Source organism: Phytophthora infestans, genomic scaffold (genome assembly GCF_000142945.1).
Source record: "Phytophthora infestans T30-4 supercont1.13 genomic scaffold, whole genome shotgun sequence".
Lineage (NCBI taxonomy): Eukaryota > Oomycota > Peronosporomycetes > Peronosporales > Peronosporaceae > Phytophthora > Phytophthora infestans.
In genome coordinates, this window is record NW_003303746.1 from 2131764 (window position 1) to 2154314 (window position 22551).

Sequence of the window (22551 nt, forward strand, 5' to 3'; positions counted from 1 at the left end):
TCTGCAAAGTATTTCTCTCCATCCCTCCAGACTATATCGACTACTATCCAGCTGTACCAGAAACGCTGATAAATTCGGCAGCTCTCAACAGTGACCAACTGCCTGACCAGTCGGGCTATCTGGAATAAACGCAAACCCGGCAGATCCAAGATGAGGAAGCAAAAGTTTGGGTCTCGACAACCATCCATTCTAAATTTTTCCCAGTGAAGCAACAGGAGCAGTAGATAAACACGCGCTTCAACATGTATTTTATTTGCATCATACCGAGGTTTACCGATTTGTTTTGGCAGACCCGGGGTCCAATGGGGATCCCGGGGTCCCGCCAATGCGTTCATGTGAAGGAAGGCATAAACTGAATTTCGGGGAAAGCAAAATGATTTTTAAATCACTTTAAAAAATGTTTTTTAGTACCGGTAGTTGTGCTTACATACATGTAGCATTTCGATTAGAGGATGTTAATATTAATAGTTTGTTCTCGCGGACTGGTTCGTGCTACAGCATAATAGCTGTGATACTTCAAGCTAATGTTTCTGAGTTAAGTACTCAACGATCACATGATGGTCCTAGGCTAGGACCACTCGCTGTTTGCGGAGGTCAAGGACTTCTAGGTCGTGTGGCCGTTGTGCTTTTCGACTCTTGCTGCCGTTTCGGCCGCGGTCTTTCGTGTGATGTAGCAGGATTCCGACGCCCCAAGCGACGGAATCAATCAAACACCACATGTCCAGCAAGAGTGAAAGCGTCCGCGTATGTGTACGCATTCGTCCACTCAGCACCAAGGAGGTGCAAGATGGCCGGACGTACATTGTCCACGCCAGCCCAGCACAGGGCGAAATTTCGCTCTCCAATCCGGAAGCAGACGCCAGGGAGCCTCCCAAGAAATTTACATTTGACGCTGCTATCCCACCTGAAAACTCACAGCAAGACGTGTACGCGCAAGCGGCCACCGACATCGTCGAGTCGGTCGTCAACGGCTTCAATGGAACCATCTTCGCCTACGGTCAAACGGGCGCTGGCAAGTCACACACGATGGAGGGATACTCGGAACCGCCCGAGGCTAAAGGTATTATCCCCAACTCGTTCTCTCACATCTTCGACCGTATCGCTGCGGAGGCCGACAACAAACAATTTATGGTCTACGCGTCATATCTCGAGATCTACAACGAAGAGATCCGAGATCTCCTCGCTCCCGACCCGAAGAACCGTCTAGAACTCAAAGAAACGGTGGACGCCGGAGTCTTCGTGAAGGATCTGACGTCTCGCCAAGTTGCAGCCGCCGCTGAGATCGACGCTGTCATGCAGCAAGGGAAGAAGAATCGCAGTGTCGGAGCCACACTCATGAACCAGACGTCTTCGCGCTCGCATTCCATGTTCACTATTACAGTTGAAGCCTTATCTGTAGCACAGTCCGAGGCCAACGGCAAGCCTCATATCTGTGTGGGTAAGCTGAACCTCGTCGATCTTGCCGGTAGCGAGCGACAGGCCAAGACCGGAGCCACTGGAGACCGCATGAAAGAAGCGACGAAGATCAACTTGAGTCTCTCGGCGTTAGGCAACGTCATCTCTGCGCTCGTAGACGGGAAATCTCAGCATATCCCGTACCGTGACTCGAAGCTCACGCGGTTGCTTCAAGACTCTCTTGGAGGCAATGCGAAGACTGTCATGATTGCCAACTGTGGTCCAGCAGACTACAACTACAACGAAACGTTGTCCACGCTCCGGTACGCGAATCGCGCCAAGAACATTAAGAACAAACCGAAGATTAATGAAGATCCGAAAGATGCCAAGATTCGAGAATACCAGGAGAAAATTAAGGAACTACGCGAAGCGCTGGCTGCTCAGGAGAAGAACGGGCCGGTTGCATCTGGTGCGGAGGGGAAAGCCTTTTCAAAAGACGGTGGCTCTGCTGTCGTTCCTCAAATTGTAGAGCGAATCGTAGAGAAGACCGTGGTGAAGCGTGAAGGTGTGAGTGAGGAGGTCCTAAGGAAACTGGAAGAAGATGCACGACGTGAAAAGCGTGAGCTCAAACAGAAGGCGCAAGAGGAGATGAAGGCTTTACTTGCCGCTCAATCGCGAACCGAAGAGGAACGAGACCAACTGGAGCGTGAACTGCAGTCTCAAGCGCAGCAGAAAGAAGTCATGTCCAAGCAGAAGGACGAAATGGTCAGCCAACTCGAGGCTCTGGAGCACAAACTCATCTCCGGTGGACGCGTACTGGATAAAGCTGCCAAGCAGGAACGTCAGCTGCGTGAGGCCCAAGCTCGCGTCGAAGCTCAAAAGCGTCAGGAACTGCAACTCGCGCGAGAGCTGGCGGAGAAGGAAGACTCGAACGTGCTGCTGGAAGAGCAGTACACGACGCTACAAGACGCTGTCGATGACAAGACGAAGAAACTTAAGAAGCTCTGGGCCAAGCACAAGGCAGCCACCACCGAGATCGAGGACCTTAAAGTCGAGTTCCAAGCTGAGAAGGAAGATATGCTGGACACGGTGCGAGAACTCACGCGTCAACTTAAGCTCAAACATTTACTATTGAGCCACTTTGTGCCTCTGGATGAAGCGCAAAGTCTTGAGAAAAGAGCTCGATACGACGCGGACCACGACGCCTGGCAAGTCAGTCGTCTAGAGACAAAACCGTCGTCTCTCCGTCCTAAACGTCCCATTTCTCGTCGCGGTGCCCGACGCATTGAGAGCGAGTACGCGAGACGCAACCGACTCATTGATCCGCTTAATGTGCGTTGGCGCAGTGATAATGTGGTGCAACTGGACTTGGAGATGCCAGAGCGCCGTACTCGCGACTTTGAGCCAGCGAATGGAGCTGGATGTGCCATCAGCATGGACTATTGGCTTGAGCGCGTTGGTGTCGCGTCGGAGAATGATGTAGAGATCATGTTCGCCAACGAAGTAGAAGTTGCTCCTAGCAAAGAAAAGTATCCATCAGCATCGAATGGGGGGAGCAAAGAGAGCAAGGACGGAGCTAAGAAAGTGCCGAGCTCTAGTGGAGCAGACGACAAGAGTAAGAAGAGTGCAACCAAGAGACCTGCCACAGCGAGGTACGAGCTCTGTGGATTTGCGTGCCTATATAAACTCACTTGTGTTCTCATGCGATACCTACTGTGCTTTCTATCGGCAGCAGCCGCCGCCGTCGAGAGGCCAAGGATGAATGAAGGTGGTAGGAAGGATTTAAATCTAAGGCTCTGCACGAATAAATACTTTTGTCTTAGACATTTTTTTAAGAAGACACCCAGCTCATTGCTCAGTACGTTCCTCGGTGTCCCTACACTCTGAGTGAGTGCATTAACTATTTCGTCGATGGCTACCATACTGCACCATTTCCACCCCAAAACCATCACCAACGATGTCAACAGCAACCTCGAGTAAGAGTACAAATCTAGCATATTTCAGCTCCAACTCCCACAAAATGAACAACCACGTTCATATCACAGCTAAATCAACCGTGAAGGATTCGACTTCCACCTCCGACGCCATTTCCACGACGGGCTCCACCTCAACCGGCACAGCCGGCGCAGTCGATACTTGCGACAGCACAGCCGCCATCACCTCGTCGTCCACAGCCGGTTCTGCTGTGGCGGGCGTGGCCGCTTCTTCCTTCACGGTCTCCGCCAGCGTCTCCGAATCCGTTGGCGTCTTCGTCTCGTCAGGTGCTTCCGGTTCAGCCGGCGCTAGCTCGGCCGCACTAACCGTGGCTTCCACGACGGCTTCCACCGCAGCGACGACTTTCACCGCCTCCATCGCCACGGATTCGACTTCCACCTCCGACGCCATTTCCACGACGGGCTCCACCTCAACCGGCACAGCCGGCGCAGTCGATACTTGCGACAGCACAACCGCCATCACCTCGCTCACCTCGTCGTCCACAGCCGGTTCCGCTGTAACGGGCGTGGCCGCTTCTTCCTTCACGGTCTCCGCCAGCGTCTCCGAATCCGTTGGCGTCTTCGTCTCGTCAGGTGCTTCCGGTTCAGCCGGCGCTGGCTCGGCCGCACTAACCGTGGCTTCCACGACGGCTTCCACCGCAGCGACGACTTCCACCTCCGACGCCATTTCCACGAAGGGCTCCACCTCAACCGGCACAGCCGCCATCACCTCGTCGTCCACAGCCGGTTCTGCTGTGGCGGGCGTGGCCGCTTCTTCTTTCACGGTCTCCGCCAGCGTCTCCGAATCCGTTGGCGTCTTCGTCTCGTCAGGTGCTTCCGGTTCAGCCGGCGCTAGCTCGGCCGCACTAACCGTGGCTTCCACGACGGCTTCCACCGCAGCGACGACTTTCACCGCCTCCATCGCCACGGATTCGACTTCCACCTCCGACGCCATTTCCACGACGGGCTCCACCTCAACCGGCACAGCCGGCGCAGTCGATACTTGCGACAGCACAACCGCCATCACCTCGCTCACCTCGTCGTCCACAGCCGGTTCCGCTGTAACGGGCGTGGCCGCTTCTTCCTTCACGGTCTCCACCAGCGTCTCCGAATCCGTTGGCGTCTTCGTCTCGTCAGGTGCTTCCGGTTCAGCCGGCGCTGGCTCGGCCGCACTAACCGTGGCTTCCACGACGGCTTCCACCGCAGCGACGACTTCCACCTCCGACGCCATTTCCACGAAGGGCTCCACCTCAACCGGCACAGCCGGCGCAGTCGATACTTGCGACAGCACAGCCGCCATCACCTCGCTCACCTCGTCGTCCACAGCCATTTCTGCTGTGGCGGGCGCGGCCGCTTCTTCTGTCACCAGTAAGGGCGTCAGCTGCGTTGGTGGTTGCGTGTCGGGGACTGGCGATGCATCTTTCTTTTCCCCCGGATCTGATGAAATATTGTTCTCTTTGACACTGACACGGCGGATGACCAAGTCTGTTACGATAGTTTCCATCTCCTGTCTCGGTTCCATTCTATCGTCCTCTAGGGTAGTCGCTATAGCTTCCTGCTCCCTCGAAGCAACAGCGCCGACGACATCCTTGACAGCTTCCAATGCCGCCAATATTGTCGCGGCCGTGCTCTCCACTTCCACTACATTTTCTTCCTTCGATTGAGCTTTCGTTCCAGAGACAACTACGAAGTGAACATCGCTACTGCACTCGTTAATAGCGGCAGTAATTGCGGCATCGACAAACTTCGAAATCGACCTGCTCATCATAGCTTCGAGTATTGCTCGATCGGAATCCGTTTTAAGCATTGGAGAAGTCGGGGCCTTGCGCGTACACTCTACGATCGATTGGCTCTCAGATGTAGGGGTGATTTTTTCGTTACCTTCGTCTTCACAGCCAGCATCGTCGATGTCATCACCCATTACCTGGTAGCTCTCAGTTTCTTCTTCACGGCCTTGTAAGCTGCCAGTGTTCAGCATCTTCTCGTCGTCGCCACCCTTACTATCTTCTACATCAGGAGTGGGCTCGTCTCCGACGCACTCTAAATGTTCATCTTGCTTTAGTTCAATAACCCCTATCGCCACAAGTTCCTCAATAGTACTCTCCACAACCGCCTTTGCTACCCGAACAGCCATCTCGTCTGCAACAACTACATCCACCAAATTCTTCAACACATCACTTACAGCACACTTCACTCCATTTTCCACTCGCTTGCGAGCTAGCAACCCCCGTAATACACGATTTATCATAGCAGCCGCTGCGACGATCTTGTTAAACTCTTTCACGCACAAATATCTTCTCATCTGCGCCTGAATCTCCACCGCGGCTTTGCTTTTCCGAGTTCGTACCGCTCTCGCCAGGAATCCACGCACGACGGACTGCAATAGTACTATCCGGATCTTCTTGATAGCATATTTCGCGCGCTCATTACGACAGCGCCACGCACTTTGAATCTGAACTACCGATGAAAGAGCCATCCTGTTACGCGTCCGTGAAAGACCGCCTCGCCATACAGCTTGCGCCCGTCGAATTATCCGGAGAATTTGCTCGTACTCAACTTTTTGATGATGCATACGTATGGTGCTCTGTATCAGGATTGCCGCATGTTGCTTTCGTTTGACCAACTGAAGCCGCATAAGTGCTTTCATCCACAATTTCTTAGACAGATAAACAGTTAGCTGTTGTTAACAGCTTCATCAATCTCTTGTTTCTACTGCGTACCTGTATTTTCGCTGCAGCTCTGCGGCGGACCCCGAAGGCTCGGGCTTCTTCAAGGACTCGTTCTTTGTTAGAATTGTATTTTGCCCCCAATGAATGAGAGTAAATCTTGTCTGGTACTGTCCGAAGATGAGAGGTCCTTGTTGCTCCAGGCGGGAGGGTGTGTCCGGATAATTTAGCTGGCATTTCTGCTGAGGTAGTCGGTCGCGTGGCAGCTCTGGCACGTGGTGACAGTAGACTCGCTGCTGACAAGGGGGTGGTCGGCCGTCGAGACGTTGGCGGTACTGGACTAATATCTTCAGACTCGGGGTGATACACTTCACGGGTCAATACTCGCCTTGCTCGAGGACTCGACAAATCTTGTGGTGCGCCATGAGACGTCTTCTGTAAACTTGGGGGTAATGGACGTTTATTACCACTGTCTGGGGCGGGACGAACAGGAGCAGTTGGTGGAGTACTTTGCGGTGCTGCAGCTGGTACTGTAGCTGTCCTGGTACTCGAGTGGAAGAGGAAATTCTCTCTCATAACCTTGTAGGTTTCCAGGATACGTGCAACCACTAGGTGCGTCTGTGGGAGGTAGTGGACTCCAATCTCCATGGCGCTTGCAAGAGCGTCACGCGTTTGGTCAGGCATATTTAAGTTGGCCCACTCGATGGCCAAATTGTGTAATGTTGCAGCCTTAACTGTATAAAACACTTCTGCAGTTTGAGGATTCTCGTTCGCTGATCGCTGGGATTCGACCAACGTGAGGCATGCAGTGTACAGGAAGCCAGCCTTCGAGGGCTCTTGTAGTAGCCCATGTATACACGCTTGCAAGAAGTACGCGACAGGGAAACGATCGCTCGGCGCGAGCTTGTCGTTGATTCGCACCGCCTTCTCCGCAGCCTGCAGCGCTGCTTGATATTTCTTTTGTTTCTTGTAGTAATTCGCGACGTTCTGGTAAACTGCAGCACGCTGAACGTGTTTTTTACAATACTGGAGTCCATCCCGGGCTGTCAACTCCTCCGCCTTCTTGAGTAGCTGCAACAAAGCAACGGAAATGCCTGTCAACATTTGAATAATGAACGTTTGTTACATGGTGCAGACGTACCAAGAACGCTGTGTTATCTCCCCCTGCGGCTGCTTTCCGTGCTCCACACATACAAAGCGCCACGAGTTGCACACAGCGAATCTCGTAGTCGATACGAAGCCACTTGAGCTCATCCATCATAATGCCTCGAGCTTCCTCGCGCTTTTGTATACATCGAAGCTGAAATGACGCAATAGAGCGTCAAGTTTGGCACAATACCACGCGTAATATGGTGCAGCAAAAAACGTACCAGCATTTTTGCTGCCTGCTCGTACGTGTGCATGGCGTCCATGAAGCGGTTACTGCGTTCAAGTTGGACAGAGAGGTTGTCGGCGCGCTTAATTTTCTCCATAATGTTGCTGCCAAACATTGACGCCTATCAAGTGTGATCAGATTCAGTCTACTCCCTTCGTTACTGTAACATCAAACTTACACTGATTTGTGCGTATTGCATGCTGTCCAGCGGAGGAGGTCGCACAATTTGCTGGTCACCTGCAGAGATTGAATCAAGACTGTGGAAGTGACAAAGTCACGAAGGACAACCAGTTACGTTACCTTCATCGGGTGCGAGCCAGATGCAGCGTATTTTCTTCATGTCTCTCAAATCTAGCGAGCGCATAGTGTCCAACCCTCCTCGTGGCGGAGCGACGGGACTCGTGAATAAATATTTGGGTGCTGGTGTTGCGGGTGTCGAGCCCCATGCTACGTTTCTTGGAGGTGCTGGGCCATTGGACACTCGCTCAGCTGTTATTACATCAGGAAGGTGGTCTGAAGTCACAGGCTTCTCCAAACGACGCCGCATCTTCAGGCTTCACCACTACTTGAGCAGGTGAACACGAAATGAAGCGATGGAAACTTAGCAGTCGCCGGTTTCGCTGTTCTTGAATTTCCTGTGAAACCAACACGTACCGGGCCCGCATTTGCATCCCAGAACGACACGGGGCTTCCTAGAAAAACACTTTTCAATTAAATTAATCGAGACTACAATCCTCTAGACGCGGCCTGGTTCGATCCGCCAAAAGTTGATATCGTTGTAGGCCTCATCCGCGAGATTCCGTGCCCGCACTTGTGAAGCAACCGCTTCGGATACAAGTCGCTCCTCGTCCTCAATCAAGGAACCTCGTGACGTTGTGCTGAGGTTGATTGGCACCGAACGAAGCGTTGGTACGATAAGTTGCAAGGTGTGCTGACTGGAGATTGAAACCTGTGTCGTTGGAGAATAAATGGGTGGGAACATCGCGTCCATCCGATCCAGCAAACTCGTGTAGGACTCGTGGAAACCCATCAGCGACCGGTGTCGTAGACTACCGTCGGTAGGGTCTACTACAAACACTTTTCCGGAGAAAACGCCGACTTGAGTGAACACTACACTGTCGGTTTGCGTAGTCCCGAACGCCGCGTAGAACGGGTTCACTTCCCTTGGGAAGAGAGAACGCAAGGCACCAAGTGCAGCGATCTTAAAGTCTTCCGCGTCGACTATCTCGTTGCCATAGGCAAGCAACCGATCAGGTGACAGCAACACCGGACCCATCGGTAGTGTGATTTCTCCATCCTCCGCGTTGTTGTGTAGCAAAGTGTGAAGCAAATTGGCCTGCGAAAGGCCGAGACACGTGACATACACGACTCGGTAGCCGTTCCGAGCCAGCTTCGAGTAGAATTCTACTGCGCCCGGATGCATTGCAGCGGGATCTCTGCGCTTAAACATGCTGCCAGTTGCTGCGCTACTTGAAATGGCTCCATCAATCTGAGCAATGACCACTTTTGCCGTCACTGGCCACAGATACAGTTTGGCTGTCACGCGAGCCAGTTCGCCTGAATCGTGAGACCGCAACACAAACTCGATATCGTTCGTACCCACACACAGCCCCATTTCGAGTAACTCTTGTTGCGACGGCTTCAAGCTCTTCTTAAAGTACGGCTCGCTCGTAATACTGGCGGTGTCTTGCGTCGATCCACCGTCGTCGCTCAAAACTTCGTGCAAAGGCTCTAGTGTGTGACAGTGTGCCGAGCGTGAGAGGTTAGAACCAGAAAGACTGAGGCTTTCCTCGCGAGTTTTCGATACATTATCGGTATCGAGGGACAGTGTAGGTGCCGTGCCAACGGGCAAATGATGCGAGTACGGGAAAAGGACTCGAGACACGAGGTATGCCTGCATGTCTGCATCGTACGACGATACGTTCCCGCGTACGAAGAACCGCAAGTCTGGGTTTGCCAATATCTTCGCAGGATTGACTCGGAAAAAGTCAAAAGTGACAATATGTTCCGAGAAGATCTGATGCATCTCCTCCTCTGTCTCTGCTTCGCGCAGCAAATGGCCACAAAGTGACATCGACGGATGGTCGTAATAGTCCACATCTTCATTCGCCGCAGCAGTGGCTTCAGTATCCACCGCATCAAAGTACACGGACGCACTTTTGACCATACTCGGCAGCTCGTCATTGGCCTCGTCTCCAGGTCGCATACTCGGGAGCGTGCCCCATCCCCACGTTAACCGATCGATCGACTCGTTTCTCTTCGTATCGACTATTTCTTCGTGCATGTCGCCGGTGTTTTCCTCGTGCTCAGGCTCCAACGTCCCGGATGTGGCAAATGTGTCATTGTGTAGCAAGTCTTCAGCGTCACCAATACTGCTGAGGGGACTGGGCAAAGGAGACGCCAGATAATCTTTCTCGTCCACGGGTTCCTGCACCTGGTGAACGAAATAGGCCTCCCCAGCAGCCCCGAGCTTCATGCGGACGCCGTCAATGTTCTGTCCGTTGACCTCGAGGGTGACCTGCTGTTTTTCCTCGGGCTTGAACTTGCCGAAATGCACGTGGAATGGTGAACAGCGCAGTGATCCGTCGGGCTGTTGCACGGCGACAACGTCGATGGCACCCGAGCCAGAGTCTTGGTGAAAGACGTTGCTCACATAGTCCTTGACCGAGTAGATGACGTTCATTCTCGGCAAAAGGCAACTTCAACTTTCGAGGTTTAGAGTGCAGAGTGAATGCGCCAACGACGCGGCAGGATGCGGAATGGCAAAGAGCTCGTGGTTGGAGCAAGAAGGTTCCCGCACTTGACTGGTTAGTCGTGTTGTTGTAGTGTAGAGATTCGGCTCGATTCTCAGATGAACCGCCGGGTAACGATAAAATGGCTTGTCGCCGGCGTCGAATGAATACGAATAAGTTGGCGCTGGGAGAGTCCTGATGCGATGACGGCAAATTAGCAAGTGGCAGCTGGTCGAGGCCGCCTTGGCTCACGCAAAAAACGCACAATAAATTTCGCATGTAAACCAACCCAAATTTAATGTCAATCACGAGATTCAAGGAGTGTACAGTACTTTGTACAGTGCAGCAGAGGTCTATTATGGGCAATGAGCTCAAACCAAAGGCTGACCAGCAATGAGTGCAGTGCACTTGCCGCCAACTTGGCAATTCCGACTCGGAGTTCAGGCTGAAGCAACTCCGACTTCCTAAGTAAACATATATAGTTTTTGGTGCACACATTTAAAAATACTTTTAAGTATTAAACATGCCCTAAAAATACAAGCACTCGATCCCAGGATAAATTCGTCTGCGTGTTCAGGAGGCCATTGCGATGTGCATTTATTTCATCAGGCTGCTAGGACCGATGACACGGCGCAGAAGACAACGAGGTGCTCCCTCTGCGCCAAATGCGACCCCTCTCGACAGCAACGACAAGACACAGACGAAGAGTATCCGTGCTGTCTGTCCACTGGACAGTGCCCAGCTTGGCGCGTGGTGACGTAATAGTGATTGAATGGACAACGCGTCATGCAGCACCGCACGACAGGCGCCACAGATGTCGTCATGCCAGACCTTTGCTTCGGTTTCCAACGAAACCACGATTGTCGAGTGGTGCCCTGTATACCATGGTGTTGCAGATAGGTTCAATTGTAACTTAGATGCCGCCGTGAGACGCTGCATGAATGCGAACGCTACCTGCACTTGCATCGAGCCTCTTAATTTAAAAGCAATTGTTACTCGGAATCTCCGGATTTGATGCTTGTTTGAAGTTGCTGTTTGACGAGAAAACAAGAGCGAGAACGACAATTTTTGTAATGGGATGTGCCATTTCATAGATTCTCTAATGTACGAGGCTCTTCAACCAGCGCCCTCGATGGCCTGAGCTTCAACCGGTGCGTGGGCCATTTTCTCCGGTGTCATCATTGCCCTCTTCATAACGGGGTGATCTCATATAGCCCGCGTCTCTCCTCCTCGAGCTCCAGCATGCTCTGCGATCTCGTTTCCTCCACGCTCTTAGCGTGGTTATACGATCGTTTGATCAGCGTAATGTCCGGCGGCACGTACGATCCGAGTTGGCCATTGGCAACGGCCTTCGGCGGGACACACGGGACGAATTCAAAGTACGACGCGTCTCCACGAAGACTCACGTCTACCAGCAGGCCGTCGTCACGAGTACCAATATATCGGCGGTGCTGGTTCATACTGTTCAAGTGGCCACCCGACGAGTATTCCCAGCGCATGCCGGACGTTCCGCGCAGACAGTTGCCCTTCTTCATACGCAGGTCTCGGAAGCATGAGAACGTCGAGCGGCTGAACATGTAGCGACCCGATTCTTCATGGTAGAACGCCACCTTTACGCAGTTGTACTGCTTGGAGTAGCACTCAAGTCGGAACGCTGTGCGTCCACAAGTCTCTGCGTTGTCACCCTGAGGAACAACATCCACGTGCAGTCCGTCATCCATTATCCGGACGTACTTGTTGCCTTGCACTCGTAAAAACACCTTAGATCCTGATAACCGGAGCACGTTGTTCACTACTGTACGCGACACCGCCTTGATTTCCTCAATCTCCTTCTCCATAGCATCCACGTCCTCCTTTGAAAGTCGCTTCTCGAACGGCACACGCCCACTAACCTTGGTAAGAATCTGTTTTGACCACTGCTGTCCGGTCTTGCACCAATGAGCAGCGTGCTCACAGTTCTGAGTGAAGATATTGAAGTCACCCTTGCCCAGACCAAGTAGAAATTTGCACCGTGCCAGCACGACTTCAGGCAAATCCGATTTCCCTCGATGCACTTCGCCCCACTTCGATAGAAAGTCTCTGAACGCCGATGTGTGGTATTCCACGAGGCGTAGGTCGTCCACGCTACGGTTGTACAGGAAATCCTCGAGTGTGGAGATGCGAAAACACGAGTCGGCCTGGGCTTCTTTGTAGCCCTGCAACGGACTCCAAACGTGGCAAACGCGGACGTCCTCGGGCCGATCACTCGAGGCCCACACGATGCCATGGTGCTGGTATGAAAACGGCCAGCGGCTGTAGTCCCAGATGCAGATGTGGTCACCGGGCCGTAGCGACGAGATGTTCTGCACACGCGTGTACACGCCGCCCATGGTTTCTAGTCCCGGTCTGTGCTCTAGCTTGCGAATTCCTGTCTGTCGTCGTTAGTGTCGATGCTCCCGCCCGGAAACGGATAGCTTTCAGAGTGCACCTGTCGCAGAGACAAGATTTTGCTAGAGAGGAATCGACACCAAGAAAGCACTTCCAAAAGTGAGTGGCAATGGTCAATTGGATGGCTCGAAATAGCAACTGGCAACTTGTGCGAGCAGACGATCGATGTCTCGACGCTGGGCGTGGTGCTTGCTGTCGTTGCCTGCGTCCGTCCGTTAGCGTTGGTTTGAGTCAACCGCTGCAGAAGAGCGGGAGCGAGGCAATTTTGCCGGCAGCTCACGTCACAAGCCTGTCCTATAGTGTAACTGCGGGTCTCCCTAGGTATCTTCAAGTAGGAAGCTGCGAACTCGACGTGTCGGGGCCAGTTCGCGTGTTGCAGAGATCCCAAGTCAATAGGGTTTGTCTTCAAGCGAAAATGGTATATGCTGGCTGCAGTGGGTGGCCAATTGAAAACGCGGCGGGCTAACCTTTTGCGAACGTCTACTACTTCCGTTGAGAAGCTGTCCATCCAGAACAGTGTTTTGCCACTGACCTTGACACGTAGGCCCTGGTGCTTAGCGCAGTCAATGGCCAAAGTGCTCGTTGCTGCGGCCATCCTAATTGCTTCAACTTGGTGTTCCAGTGCAAGGACGTCCACTTTTCGAAGCTGATTCTCAAACGGTATATCTCCGTGACCTGGCGTGAGCGTCTGCCAGCACCATTGACGACCAGTCTTGCACCAACGTGCAGCGTGCTCGCAGTTCTGTGTGATCGGGTGGTAGTCACCGCGCCCGCGACCAAGTAACAGTCTGCAGCGCGCCAACACGATGTCAGGTCGGTCTGCCATGCGCCTGAACAGCTTGGTATCATCATACTCGACAACCCGCAGATCGTCAACACTTCGGTGATAAAGGAACTGTCCAAGCGTCGACACTCGGAAGTTCGAGTCGTTCTGTGCCTGTTGAAAACCTTCCAACGGCGTCCAAACGTGGCAAACCCGAACACCTTCAACACTGTCGCCCGACGCCCACACAATGCCGTGGTGTTGATACGAAAACGGCCAGTGCGTGTGGTCCCAAATGAAGATGTGGTCTCCTGGACGCAACGCTCCGACTTTCACTGCATGCGAGTTTGCATTGCCCATACTAACCGCGCTTTAGAATGAAATGGGTAAATGCTGCTATCGTGCTTAAACCCTGCAAAAAATGCAGGTGGCAATCATGTTGAATGACTGCGTGTTTGTTCGCGTTCGTGCAGGATTACTCCCGCTACATCGAGTCGATCGTATCGACGGCGTATCCACGCGAAATGTTGACTTGATGAGCCCGCTCCAGTCTTGGTGGGATTGAAGATGCTGAAGAATTTCCTGAAATTAACCTGAACAACAATTTTATTGACCTTACATCCATTTACTGCGAACAACGATCTGCTATCGACCGGCAAGGACTACATGTACTAGTCTCGGACTAGTTCGAGACACTGTCGATAAATTAAGGAGAGCTGCTTGGCTCCCCGTGGCCGGTTTATCTGATGCCATGCCAGACTCCGTACGAAGTTAGCGACCAAACTAAAAGCCACTGTCCTCAATGCGTTGTCGTGTGTCGTGCAATATTCATGCTCACCAACCCGTTCGAAGAAGTTGGATCACGCTTGCTCAGACTTCCAGAGCGTCAAAAGTGTGAGTGCCCGCTTACTGCACCTGGACTCCACCGTGGAGTCCACCATCTAGTTGCAATTCTGATGTACTGTCAGTCTTTCACACTGATTCGACAAGAGTCGGCAACGCTGCCACTGCTGCTGCTCGTTCCGTCGTGGGGGTTGTAGTGGAGGATGTGGGCGACGACTTAACCCGCTCGGCCGCCTTATAGTCCCGCATGCTCTGCGACTCTGTGTACTGAATGGACTTTTCGTGGTTGTAAGTGCGTGTGACCTGATGAATGTCCGGGGGCGTGTAAGCCTCAGCAGCGCCTTCACAGGCCACGAATTCGACGCGCACGGCGTCTCCGCGCATGCTCACGTCCAGCAGCAAGCCGTCGTCCCGTGCTCCTACATACCGTCTATGTTGGTTCATACTGCGAAGATAGCCCATAGTGGAATACTCCCACGTTAATCCCGATTTGCCGCGCACGCCCATAGGTTCTTTCATCCGCAAATCGCGGAAGCAGCTAAACGTCGACCGGCTGAACATGTAGCAGCCTGTGTCTTCATGGAAAAAGCGCACGCGAATGCTGTTGTAGCCTCGGGCGTAACATTCCAGACGGAAGGCCGTCCGTCCGCACGTCGTCGGGTCGTCTCCCTGTGGTACAATGCCCACCGTTCCATCCGCATGTACCTGTACGTAGTGGTTGCCCTTGACCCTCAGAAACACACTGGAGCCTGAGAGTTTGAGCACGTTGCTGACTACAGAGCGCGAGATCTCCTTGATCTCATCCACCTGCTTAACGAGCGCATCCACGTCCTCCTTCACAAGTCGCTTCTCGAATGGTACACGGCCTTTCACCTTGGTAAGCGTCTGTTTGCACCATTGTTCACCTGTCATGCACCAGTGCGCTGCGTGCTCGCAATTCTGTGTGAAAATATTAAAGTCTCCTCGTCCCAGGCCCAGCAGAAACTTGCAGCGCGCTAAGACTACCTCAGGGAGATCGGCTTTGCTGAGATGTACCTCACCCCACCTGGATAGCACCTCGCGCAGTCCGGACGTGTGGTATTCGACGAGTCGAAGGTATTTCTGCTTACGATTGAACAAGAATTCCTCGAGCGTTGAAATACGGAAGCAAGAGTCGGCCTGAGCCTCCTGGAAGCCCTCTAGCGGGCTCCATACGTGGCAGACGCGAATTTCGGCAGCTGTAGCGCCTGAGGTCCACACGATGCCGTGGTGTTGGTAGGAAATGGGCCAGCGACTGTAGTCCCAGATGCAAACGTGATCACCTGGCCGCAGCGACGCCACATTTAGCACACGAGTGTATACGCCGCCCATATCTATGGCAAGTGGTATCTCTGTTCACAGGCGAGTTGATGTACCCTGAAGCAGAGATTAACGGAAGTGCGTGGTTGTCTTCGGAGGGTTGAGACCACTGAATACACTCCTTGCGCCTGTGTAGCGAAAGCGAAAGTGATAGCGCGTGCTGTATTCTGACTTGCTGGTGTGGTACACAAAACGGATGGTCATCGCATAACACTACTAAAAAACATGTCGACTATTCTATTAATGTAGGTCTAACAGCTTGGAAATAAACTACCTCCAAGCATATCCGCCGATTTTGCATCTTAGCTTGGATGGTGAACTCGAGGACGAGGGCTGCGACTTGTCACAGATCCTCTGCCCACTCATACAAAACACGTGCAAACTTCAACACGTTGAGGCGGGAGTCCCGCACGAGGCCTCCGTTCCAGTCATATCGACTCTCTGGCAGAGCGGCTCTGGTGAGTCACCACCAGTGGTGACGGCTTCAACTGTATGTAGCTTGTTGCCGTTGCATCTTCATTCACGAATATGGATACCAGCTGAACGTCGTATCAGTCTACATACATGTAGTAATTACGATCGAGCGCGTAACATGTATAAATAAAAAACAAGAATGCGTTATTAAGTATTGCTACCTTACCAGAATTGCCATCTACTGTAGGGTAATGTACATGTACAAGAATAATAGAAGTATCCTCTACTGCTAAAAAAGGTGTCATTGTAAGGCTCACAATTTGTAAATCTTTTATTTTATTTAAAATATAATCTTTGTGATACAAACCTTTAGCAACGTACAATAATCAAAGCAAAAACGCACACATACAACGCACGCTTCAGGCACTACATTCCACGGAAGGAGGATGTCATGTTTTCTTGTATTTATGATGTGCATTAGACATTCAAACTTTTTAATAAAAATAAATTCTTAAAAAGACCAGATGAGGCCAAAACAACTGTTATGGGAGCCACACCATGTTAGTGTTTATTACACCAACCTCCCTAATCAGAGCTGAAGCTGTCGCACATACTCGCTCTCTTCTTCGACCGTCGACACTAGAGATGCCTGCATATCACTCGACGCTCAACGAGCTGCAGTCGCAGGAGGCGTGCGGATGCGCCATACTCCCAATTAAGACGCGTGCACGAGGACCGGCACCGCCGGCACCCGAGGGCCAGGACGACATCGTGGACGAGATTCTCACGCTCTTCCGTGCTAACGTGTTGTTCACCAACTTCGAGATCAAGGGCAACGCGGACCGCGTGCTCATTTATGGCACCCTCTTCGTGCACCTTTGCCTTAAGAAGCTGGACCGATGCACCAACAAGGCGGATGGTGCGAACGCGGCACGATTTCTCTCCAAGCATAAAGTTAAAATTCGGAACTGACATAAATGTGTTGTGCCTTGTAGCCACACGCATCCTGCAGCAGACGGCGGTGGACACTTTCGTTATCCCTGGCGACTCTAGCTTCCCACTGGGAGGATTGGTGCGCGCACCATCGAGTGCGAACGAAGCAGGTGGGGTCGAGGGTGGAGTTTTGGGGGCCGAAATGAAGCTGACCGTGTTGCTGTTGCTCTTTTGTTCGCAGAAACTATTCGTGGATTCTTTAAGCAACTACGCGAAGCTATTGCCTTCCGCCTGGTCGATGAGGTCTTTCCGAACGGGGAGAAGAGCAAATGGTGGATGTTCTTCGCCAAGCGAAAATTCATGAACAAGGAGCTGTCGCGTTAGAGTGCTGTTGGCGAAGGCTCAGCCGCTGAAGTACAATCTCGTCACTAATGCAGAAAACAATTACGCACTGGGGAGGGTGGGCTGGTTCTGGGATTTTAACGGTCAGATCGGCCAACGGTGAGCAAGAAAACTCTTGTTTCGCCATTTTGAGGTGGAATTTTACTGGCCAAACCAAGACAGTACAGACTTCGTTGCTTGCTCCTTCTTTCTCAAGTTGTTTTACCACGTATATATGCTTCTCTCCTGTTTGCCATCACCTCGCTATGCTCACGCAAAAGTGGCCGCCATCTCAGAGAAGCCCCGGTCCAACATCACGAAGTTTTCAAGCCACGAACTTGACGGCGCGACCTGCTGTAGCTGCACGATGTACTGGTGCGTGGGTTTGCTCAAATGAGCACTGACTGCAATCAGGTTGATCAACGTGTCCTCATTACTAGGGTCCTTCTGGACGGCTTCAAGCAGCAGTCGCTCGGCCTCAATGTAGTTCTTGAGCGCCATAAAGGCCGCTGCAGCGCCATTCAGCAGCAGAGGAGTGGATCCAAACCTGTCTGCAAGTTCTTGAAAGTGCAGCGTGGCCTCGTCAGCCTTGTCGCCGCCCTGCAGCGTCAAACACCAGGCCTGTGCCAGCTGCGTGAGCGTCGAGTCTTCCTCAATGCGCTTCATCTCCTGCACAGTCTTCTGAGCCAGGTCCAATCGGTCCATCTGAAGGTATAAGTGCACAATGTACAGCATATGCTCGAGCGAGCCGCCGCGGGTTAACGCCGACAGCGCATCCGAGAGTTTGCCTTCGCGTGCGTAGATCTGGCCGGCGATCAGCAACAGGTGCGCGTTCTCACCGCTCGTGGGGTCGGCCAGCCACTCCTTGAGCGTCAGATCAATCATTTCCTTGTCACTCTGACCACTGAGGTACGTAGCCCAGAGCTTTACAGCGCTCAGCGCAATGGGTGTATTGCCGGCGTCCGGGATGCTCTGGAGCACAAGGGGAAAGTTGCCTAGCGCTAATTGCGCGCGGTATACGTATACGTCGCGCTCGTTGCGCAGCGCCTCGCCCACGTGGTTGAGCATGGTACCCTCGCTCAGCGTGTTCTGGAAGTTGCCCACCCAGAGCTGATTCTTTAGCGTGAAGAGCTCATCCGGTTCGGCCATATCTGTCTGCTACTTGGAGATCGTGTGTTGTCGTATGTATGGGAAAGTGTAAGAGGGGCTGAAGCTTGGATTTTTGCCACGTAGAATACACATATTACAGTAGTGACGGGTCACTATATTGAATAGGGTGGACAAAAACAGACCATATTTTCGAGGTTGAAGTTGATGATCACCTTCTTACTAACATTAGGCAAACTCTGCCTGACGGGCGCTCCAATTGAAGAAGTTGTTGCGAGGCTCGCTGCTCCACTCCTGGGTACATGTACCAGTAAAGCGTTGAGGTGATTCAAATTAGTTTTACCAATTACAAGCTCTTCCACACTACGCCTGGACCACCGCCGAGACCGACGCACACTCACCGGTACGAGTGGACCCATGTCCTCGTCGCTGTAGTCCCAGCAAATGTCCTTGGCCATAGTTGTTGGAGCTGCTAGGGCCACCAACAGTACGAGTGCACGGGCTAGCTGTCCCAGTAGAGCGTCGCCCATCTGGACGAGTGGACAAGTAGTTAGCGCCATCTTGGTCTTCAGCCGCAGATTCGCAACTGGTACGGTGGCAGTGATGGGGCTCGGCTCAGTATCGTGAGTACCTCCATCCATTCGGATCTGTCATAGTTCCACTTGGAAAACGGTGACGAAGGTGATCGGCGGTGAACAGTGACATCCTCAACGTGAAATGTCGGCGTGGAGCACATTGAAGTGAACTGGTTGTTGTGCACGTCATCGAGTGGGCTTGGCCGATGCAATTAGCGATTGGCGTCCACAGTCTCGTCTCTGTTCTTTCGCATGCCGACTCGGCATTCGATCCAGAGTCGTCGGGAAGCTCAAGAATGCGGCTTGCGGACGCACCGCGGCCTGGCCTGACAACGATGCACGGCCAGAACTACGTACGCTGCGAGGTCGCACGCTGCGGCAATTCCAGCTTTGAGTCCTCTACGGTCTCTGAGTTGTCGGTTTGGGTTTCTTCGTCGCAATATCGATTTTCTCGTTTTATTCCGCCGTGCGATGGGGCCGGACGGCTGTGGTTAACACCTACGCAACACCGTTGCCATACATAGTGAAGCTTTATCTATGCGGTCTGGCGATGCACGAAAGTTTCTACCACCTGACATCTTCTTCGCTCCACTCGTGGCCATTGATGCGCCGTGTCATGCGCTTCAACTTCTTGCACTACCTGTACTTCCGTCTTAACGTGACAGTCTTCGAAGACCGCCTGGAAGCTGAGAGAAAGCTGCATGCAAGTGATGAGGACGGTACTGCTGCAGCCAGCAAGGCTATCGAGGAAAATGACGCTACACCTTTCGTCAAGCCGAGCGACCGATCTATGTTTGCTTTCCACCCCCATGGCGTGCTTTCCAACGGGTTTGACATCAACGACGCACACCACATGACGTTTGAGCGCGCAGAATGCCGCTGGCTTGTAGCCGAGAATGTCTTCTGGTTCCCCGTGCTGCGTGAGGGTTTGAACTGGATGGACTTCAGTAGCGTAGCCAAAGCCACTTTCCAGCGTATCATGCCAACGGGGCAGAGCGTGAGTCTCATTCCTGGCGGGTTTGAAGAAGCCACACTTTACCGGCGTGGCAAACACCGCGTGTACATCAAGAAACGCTTCGGCTTCATCAAGATGGCGCTGCAATACGGATACAAGGTGCACCCAGTCTACACGTTTGGCGAGGAGTACGCCTACCACACGTTCCCGAGCTTAGTGAAGCTTCGTCTCAAATTGAACGAGTTTAAGCTGCCCGGCGTAGTTTCTTCAGTCGATTCAACTGTTGCTACCTGCCGCGAGCTGACGTTGGCCTAATTACAGTCGTGGGCAAGCCTTCCTTTAATTCTACCTCATATCGAGCACCCTACGAGAGAGGACGTTATAAGGTTTCAAGACCAGTACATCGAGACGCTTCAAGAACTATTTGATAAGTACAAGAGTGTGACGCCGTCGATCCGACCGCCAAACTTGAAATTTACTAAGCAACAGAGGTAAATTTACATTTTTAAACGCTAACAGAACGTTTGGTCGAGCTCTTATGTTTCGTGGCTCATGCAAATTTCGCCAGGCGAAAGTCGCGCTTCTCGGACGCTGAAGGTCCACCCCATTCCTACAGTTTAACAGATCTCATGAAATGATACCTTCGTAAACCGAGACTAATTTGTGAACTCACCGGCACAATAGGTCCTACGTCTTCAGGATTGTAGTCCCAGCTGATGTTCTTGGACATTGTTGGAGATAGGAAGCCTAATGAGAGCACGAAAACCCTTGCAAGCTGACCAAGAAGGGCGTCTCCCATCCGCACAAAGGATTGTAGTAAGGGTGAAAAGGCCATCCTGGTGACGTTGTTGGAGCGAATTGGAAAATGAAGGCATCCTTCGCTGATTTCGTCGCATCCGCTTGAGCCTCCTCCCTTCACATCTGTAAATGTGAATCAACAAGATACTTGTTTACAGCATGGGTTTCATATTGAAGTGACGCCTAGCCGTGCGTCAATTCCGCTCATCACCTCCAAACTCACGCAATACAAAGGCTGCTGACAATTTAATTTACTCGACGTGACATCGATTACACGGAGAAACAAACTGAAAACTCTCGCTTTTGAAGCTAGGGAATGCAGTTAAAGTGCATTCACAAGTGCTACGGACCGTACATAGCCTACGGTCAATTTTACAAAGACTAAGCCATTAAAAACTTTCCCGTTGAGCCCCACGCAAGCACTAGACACCTCTCCCGAACAGCATGATCGAGTCGATTCTTCGTCATTCGCTAAAGTGACATCATGTCGGCAACCCAAGCGCTCAAGAATGCTGCGTTCGGTCGCTCACCAGCGTGGCCTGACTCGGATACTCGTCCGGATCTGCAGACACTACGAGGACGCTTTCTACGACGACTTCATCTTTCGCTTTTTTATGGTCTCTGGGTGGTTGGTATTGCTTTCTTCATAATGATGTGGGTTTTCTCGCTCTTCTGTGTAGCTCAGTGGGTTTGGAGTACCCTCATCGGTGCAAATGAAGCTCCGATTCCACTTGCCGTGCAAGTTTTTCTAAGTCTCGTCGCACTTTATGAGAGTTTCCATTTCGTGACTCGGCCTTCGCATCACCCCTGGCCATTCATGCGGTGTTTGATTCGCTACTCGCTCCTTCACTACCCGTACTTCCGCCTCAATACCACGGTCTTCGACGAGCGCGAGAGGGCCACGCAATCAAGTCAAGACGGTGCTACCAATGACTCTAGCGATTTCAGCACGGAGATCCAGTGTACACGTTCGGGGAGGAGTACGCTTATCACACCTTTCCTTATCTGCTCAAGTTGCGTCTCAAGCTGAACGAGTTCAAGATTCCTGGAGTATTTTTCTTCGGTCTTCCGCATTGTTTCTTTCTGCCTCGCACCGACGTGGACCTTATCACTGTCGTTGGAGAAGCCTTGGTCCTACCACGTATCGAACAACCAACCAAGGAAGACGTGCAGAAATATCATGGTCAGTACGTCGAGGCTCTGCAAAAGTTGACAAGTCTGTGTACGCCGTCGATCCGGAAGCGCAGTTGGAAATATACTAAGCGTTGCTTCTTTGCTTCTTGGCGACTGCCTTAGAAGCAGCAGAGTGCCTCAGTTAATACCCAAAAATGTTCAGGAAAGTACTCTCAAAAAATCTGTTGCTGGTTTCGCTACACTGTCTACGGTACTGAGACTATTTTATGTGTTAACCCCCCCGCACTTATTAATACGGCTATTTTCGGTCCCTGTCTACGACCACATGTTGTATATACAACATGTTAAAAAAAGACTAAACTTGAATTTTGTATTGACCTCCGTAAGTACGAATACGTTTTCTGCACTGCGGGAAGATCAGACGCTCGGTGATACATGAGCTTCTTCGCAGCGCTATGTAGCCACATGCTGTCTAAGAGGGCCAAACTAAAGAGGGCCATTTCTACTAGAAATGGCCCTCTTTAGTTTCCTAGAAATTCTAGGGGCCATTTGTAAAAAAAGGGATGTAATCAATTTAAAAAATACAGGCAATTTCCCAATACTGAAACCAAGATGATTTAAACGTGTCCGTTGCATTTTTGCGTGTCCGTTGCAGGGCGAGCCCTTTTGGGTCGATTATTCTTCTTTACTTAAATCAAGTTACAAATGACCGTGTCCGTTGCATCCCACCGTGTCCGTTGCA

General features: G+C 52.0%; 8 protein-coding genes across 8 annotated transcripts; 4 read left to right on the forward strand and 4 right to left on the reverse strand.

The window, feature by feature from the left end:
• Positions 1-717: 717 nt before the first annotated feature.
• Positions 718-3161, forward strand: PITG_08458 (kinesin-like protein; the record flags this gene model as incomplete). The annotated part of the gene is made up of 2 exons (XM_002903791.1): positions 718-3047; positions 3131-3161. 2 exons carry the CDS (start codon positions 718-720, stop codon positions 3159-3161), a joined length of 2361 nt encoding a protein of 786 aa, XP_002903837.1.
• Positions 3162-5638: 2477 nt separating this feature from the next.
• Positions 5639-7956, reverse strand: PITG_08459 (uncharacterized protein; the record flags this gene model as incomplete). The annotated part of the gene is made up of 7 exons (XM_002903792.1): positions 5639-5662; positions 5740-5952; positions 6089-7105; positions 7176-7334; positions 7405-7530; positions 7588-7646; positions 7710-7956. 7 exons carry the CDS (start codon positions 7954-7956, stop codon positions 5639-5641), a joined length of 1845 nt encoding a protein of 614 aa, XP_002903838.1.
• Positions 7957-8145: 189 nt separating this feature from the next.
• PITG_08460 (lipin-like protein) lies at positions 8146-10338 on the reverse strand (the record flags this gene model as incomplete). Its single annotated transcript, XM_002903793.1, has 1 exon — positions 8146-10338. One exon carries the CDS (start codon positions 10090-10092, stop codon positions 8146-8148), a length of 1947 nt encoding a protein of 648 aa, XP_002903839.1.
• A 3965-nt stretch (positions 10339-14303) lies between these two features.
• PITG_08461 (uncharacterized protein) lies at positions 14304-15524 on the reverse strand (the record flags this gene model as incomplete). Its single annotated transcript, XM_002903794.1, has 1 exon — positions 14304-15524. One exon carries the CDS (start codon positions 15522-15524, stop codon positions 14304-14306), a length of 1221 nt encoding a protein of 406 aa, XP_002903840.1.
• A 1026-nt stretch (positions 15525-16550) lies between these two features.
• PITG_08462 (actin-related protein 2/3 complex subunit 3, putative) lies at positions 16551-18413 on the forward strand (the record flags this gene model as incomplete). The annotated part of the gene is made up of 3 exons (XM_002903795.1): positions 16551-16845; positions 16922-17029; positions 17101-18413. 3 exons carry the CDS (start codon positions 16572-16574, stop codon positions 17241-17243), a joined length of 525 nt encoding a protein of 174 aa, XP_002903841.1.
• Positions 17511-18389, reverse strand: PITG_08463 (coatomer subunit epsilon, putative; the record flags this gene model as incomplete). Its single annotated transcript, XM_002903796.1, has 1 exon — positions 17511-18389. The coding sequence occupies one exon, from the start codon at positions 18387-18389 to the stop codon at positions 17511-17513; it is 879 nt and encodes a 292-aa protein (XP_002903842.1).
• Positions 18414-19472: 1059 nt separating the features above from the next.
• Positions 19473-20192, forward strand: PITG_08464 (uncharacterized protein; the record flags this gene model as incomplete). Its single annotated transcript, XM_002903797.1, has 1 exon — positions 19473-20192. The coding sequence occupies one exon, from the start codon at positions 19473-19475 to the stop codon at positions 20190-20192; it is 720 nt and encodes a 239-aa protein (XP_002903843.1).
• Positions 20193-21159: 967 nt separating this feature from the next.
• On the forward strand, positions 21160-22342 carry PITG_08465 (uncharacterized protein; the record flags this gene model as incomplete). Its single annotated transcript, XM_002903798.1, has 3 exons — positions 21160-21303; positions 21624-21897; positions 22335-22342. The coding sequence occupies 3 exons, from the start codon at positions 21160-21162 to the stop codon at positions 22340-22342; spliced, it is 426 nt and encodes a 141-aa protein (XP_002903844.1).
• Between the last annotated feature and the right edge of the window lie 209 nt (positions 22343-22551).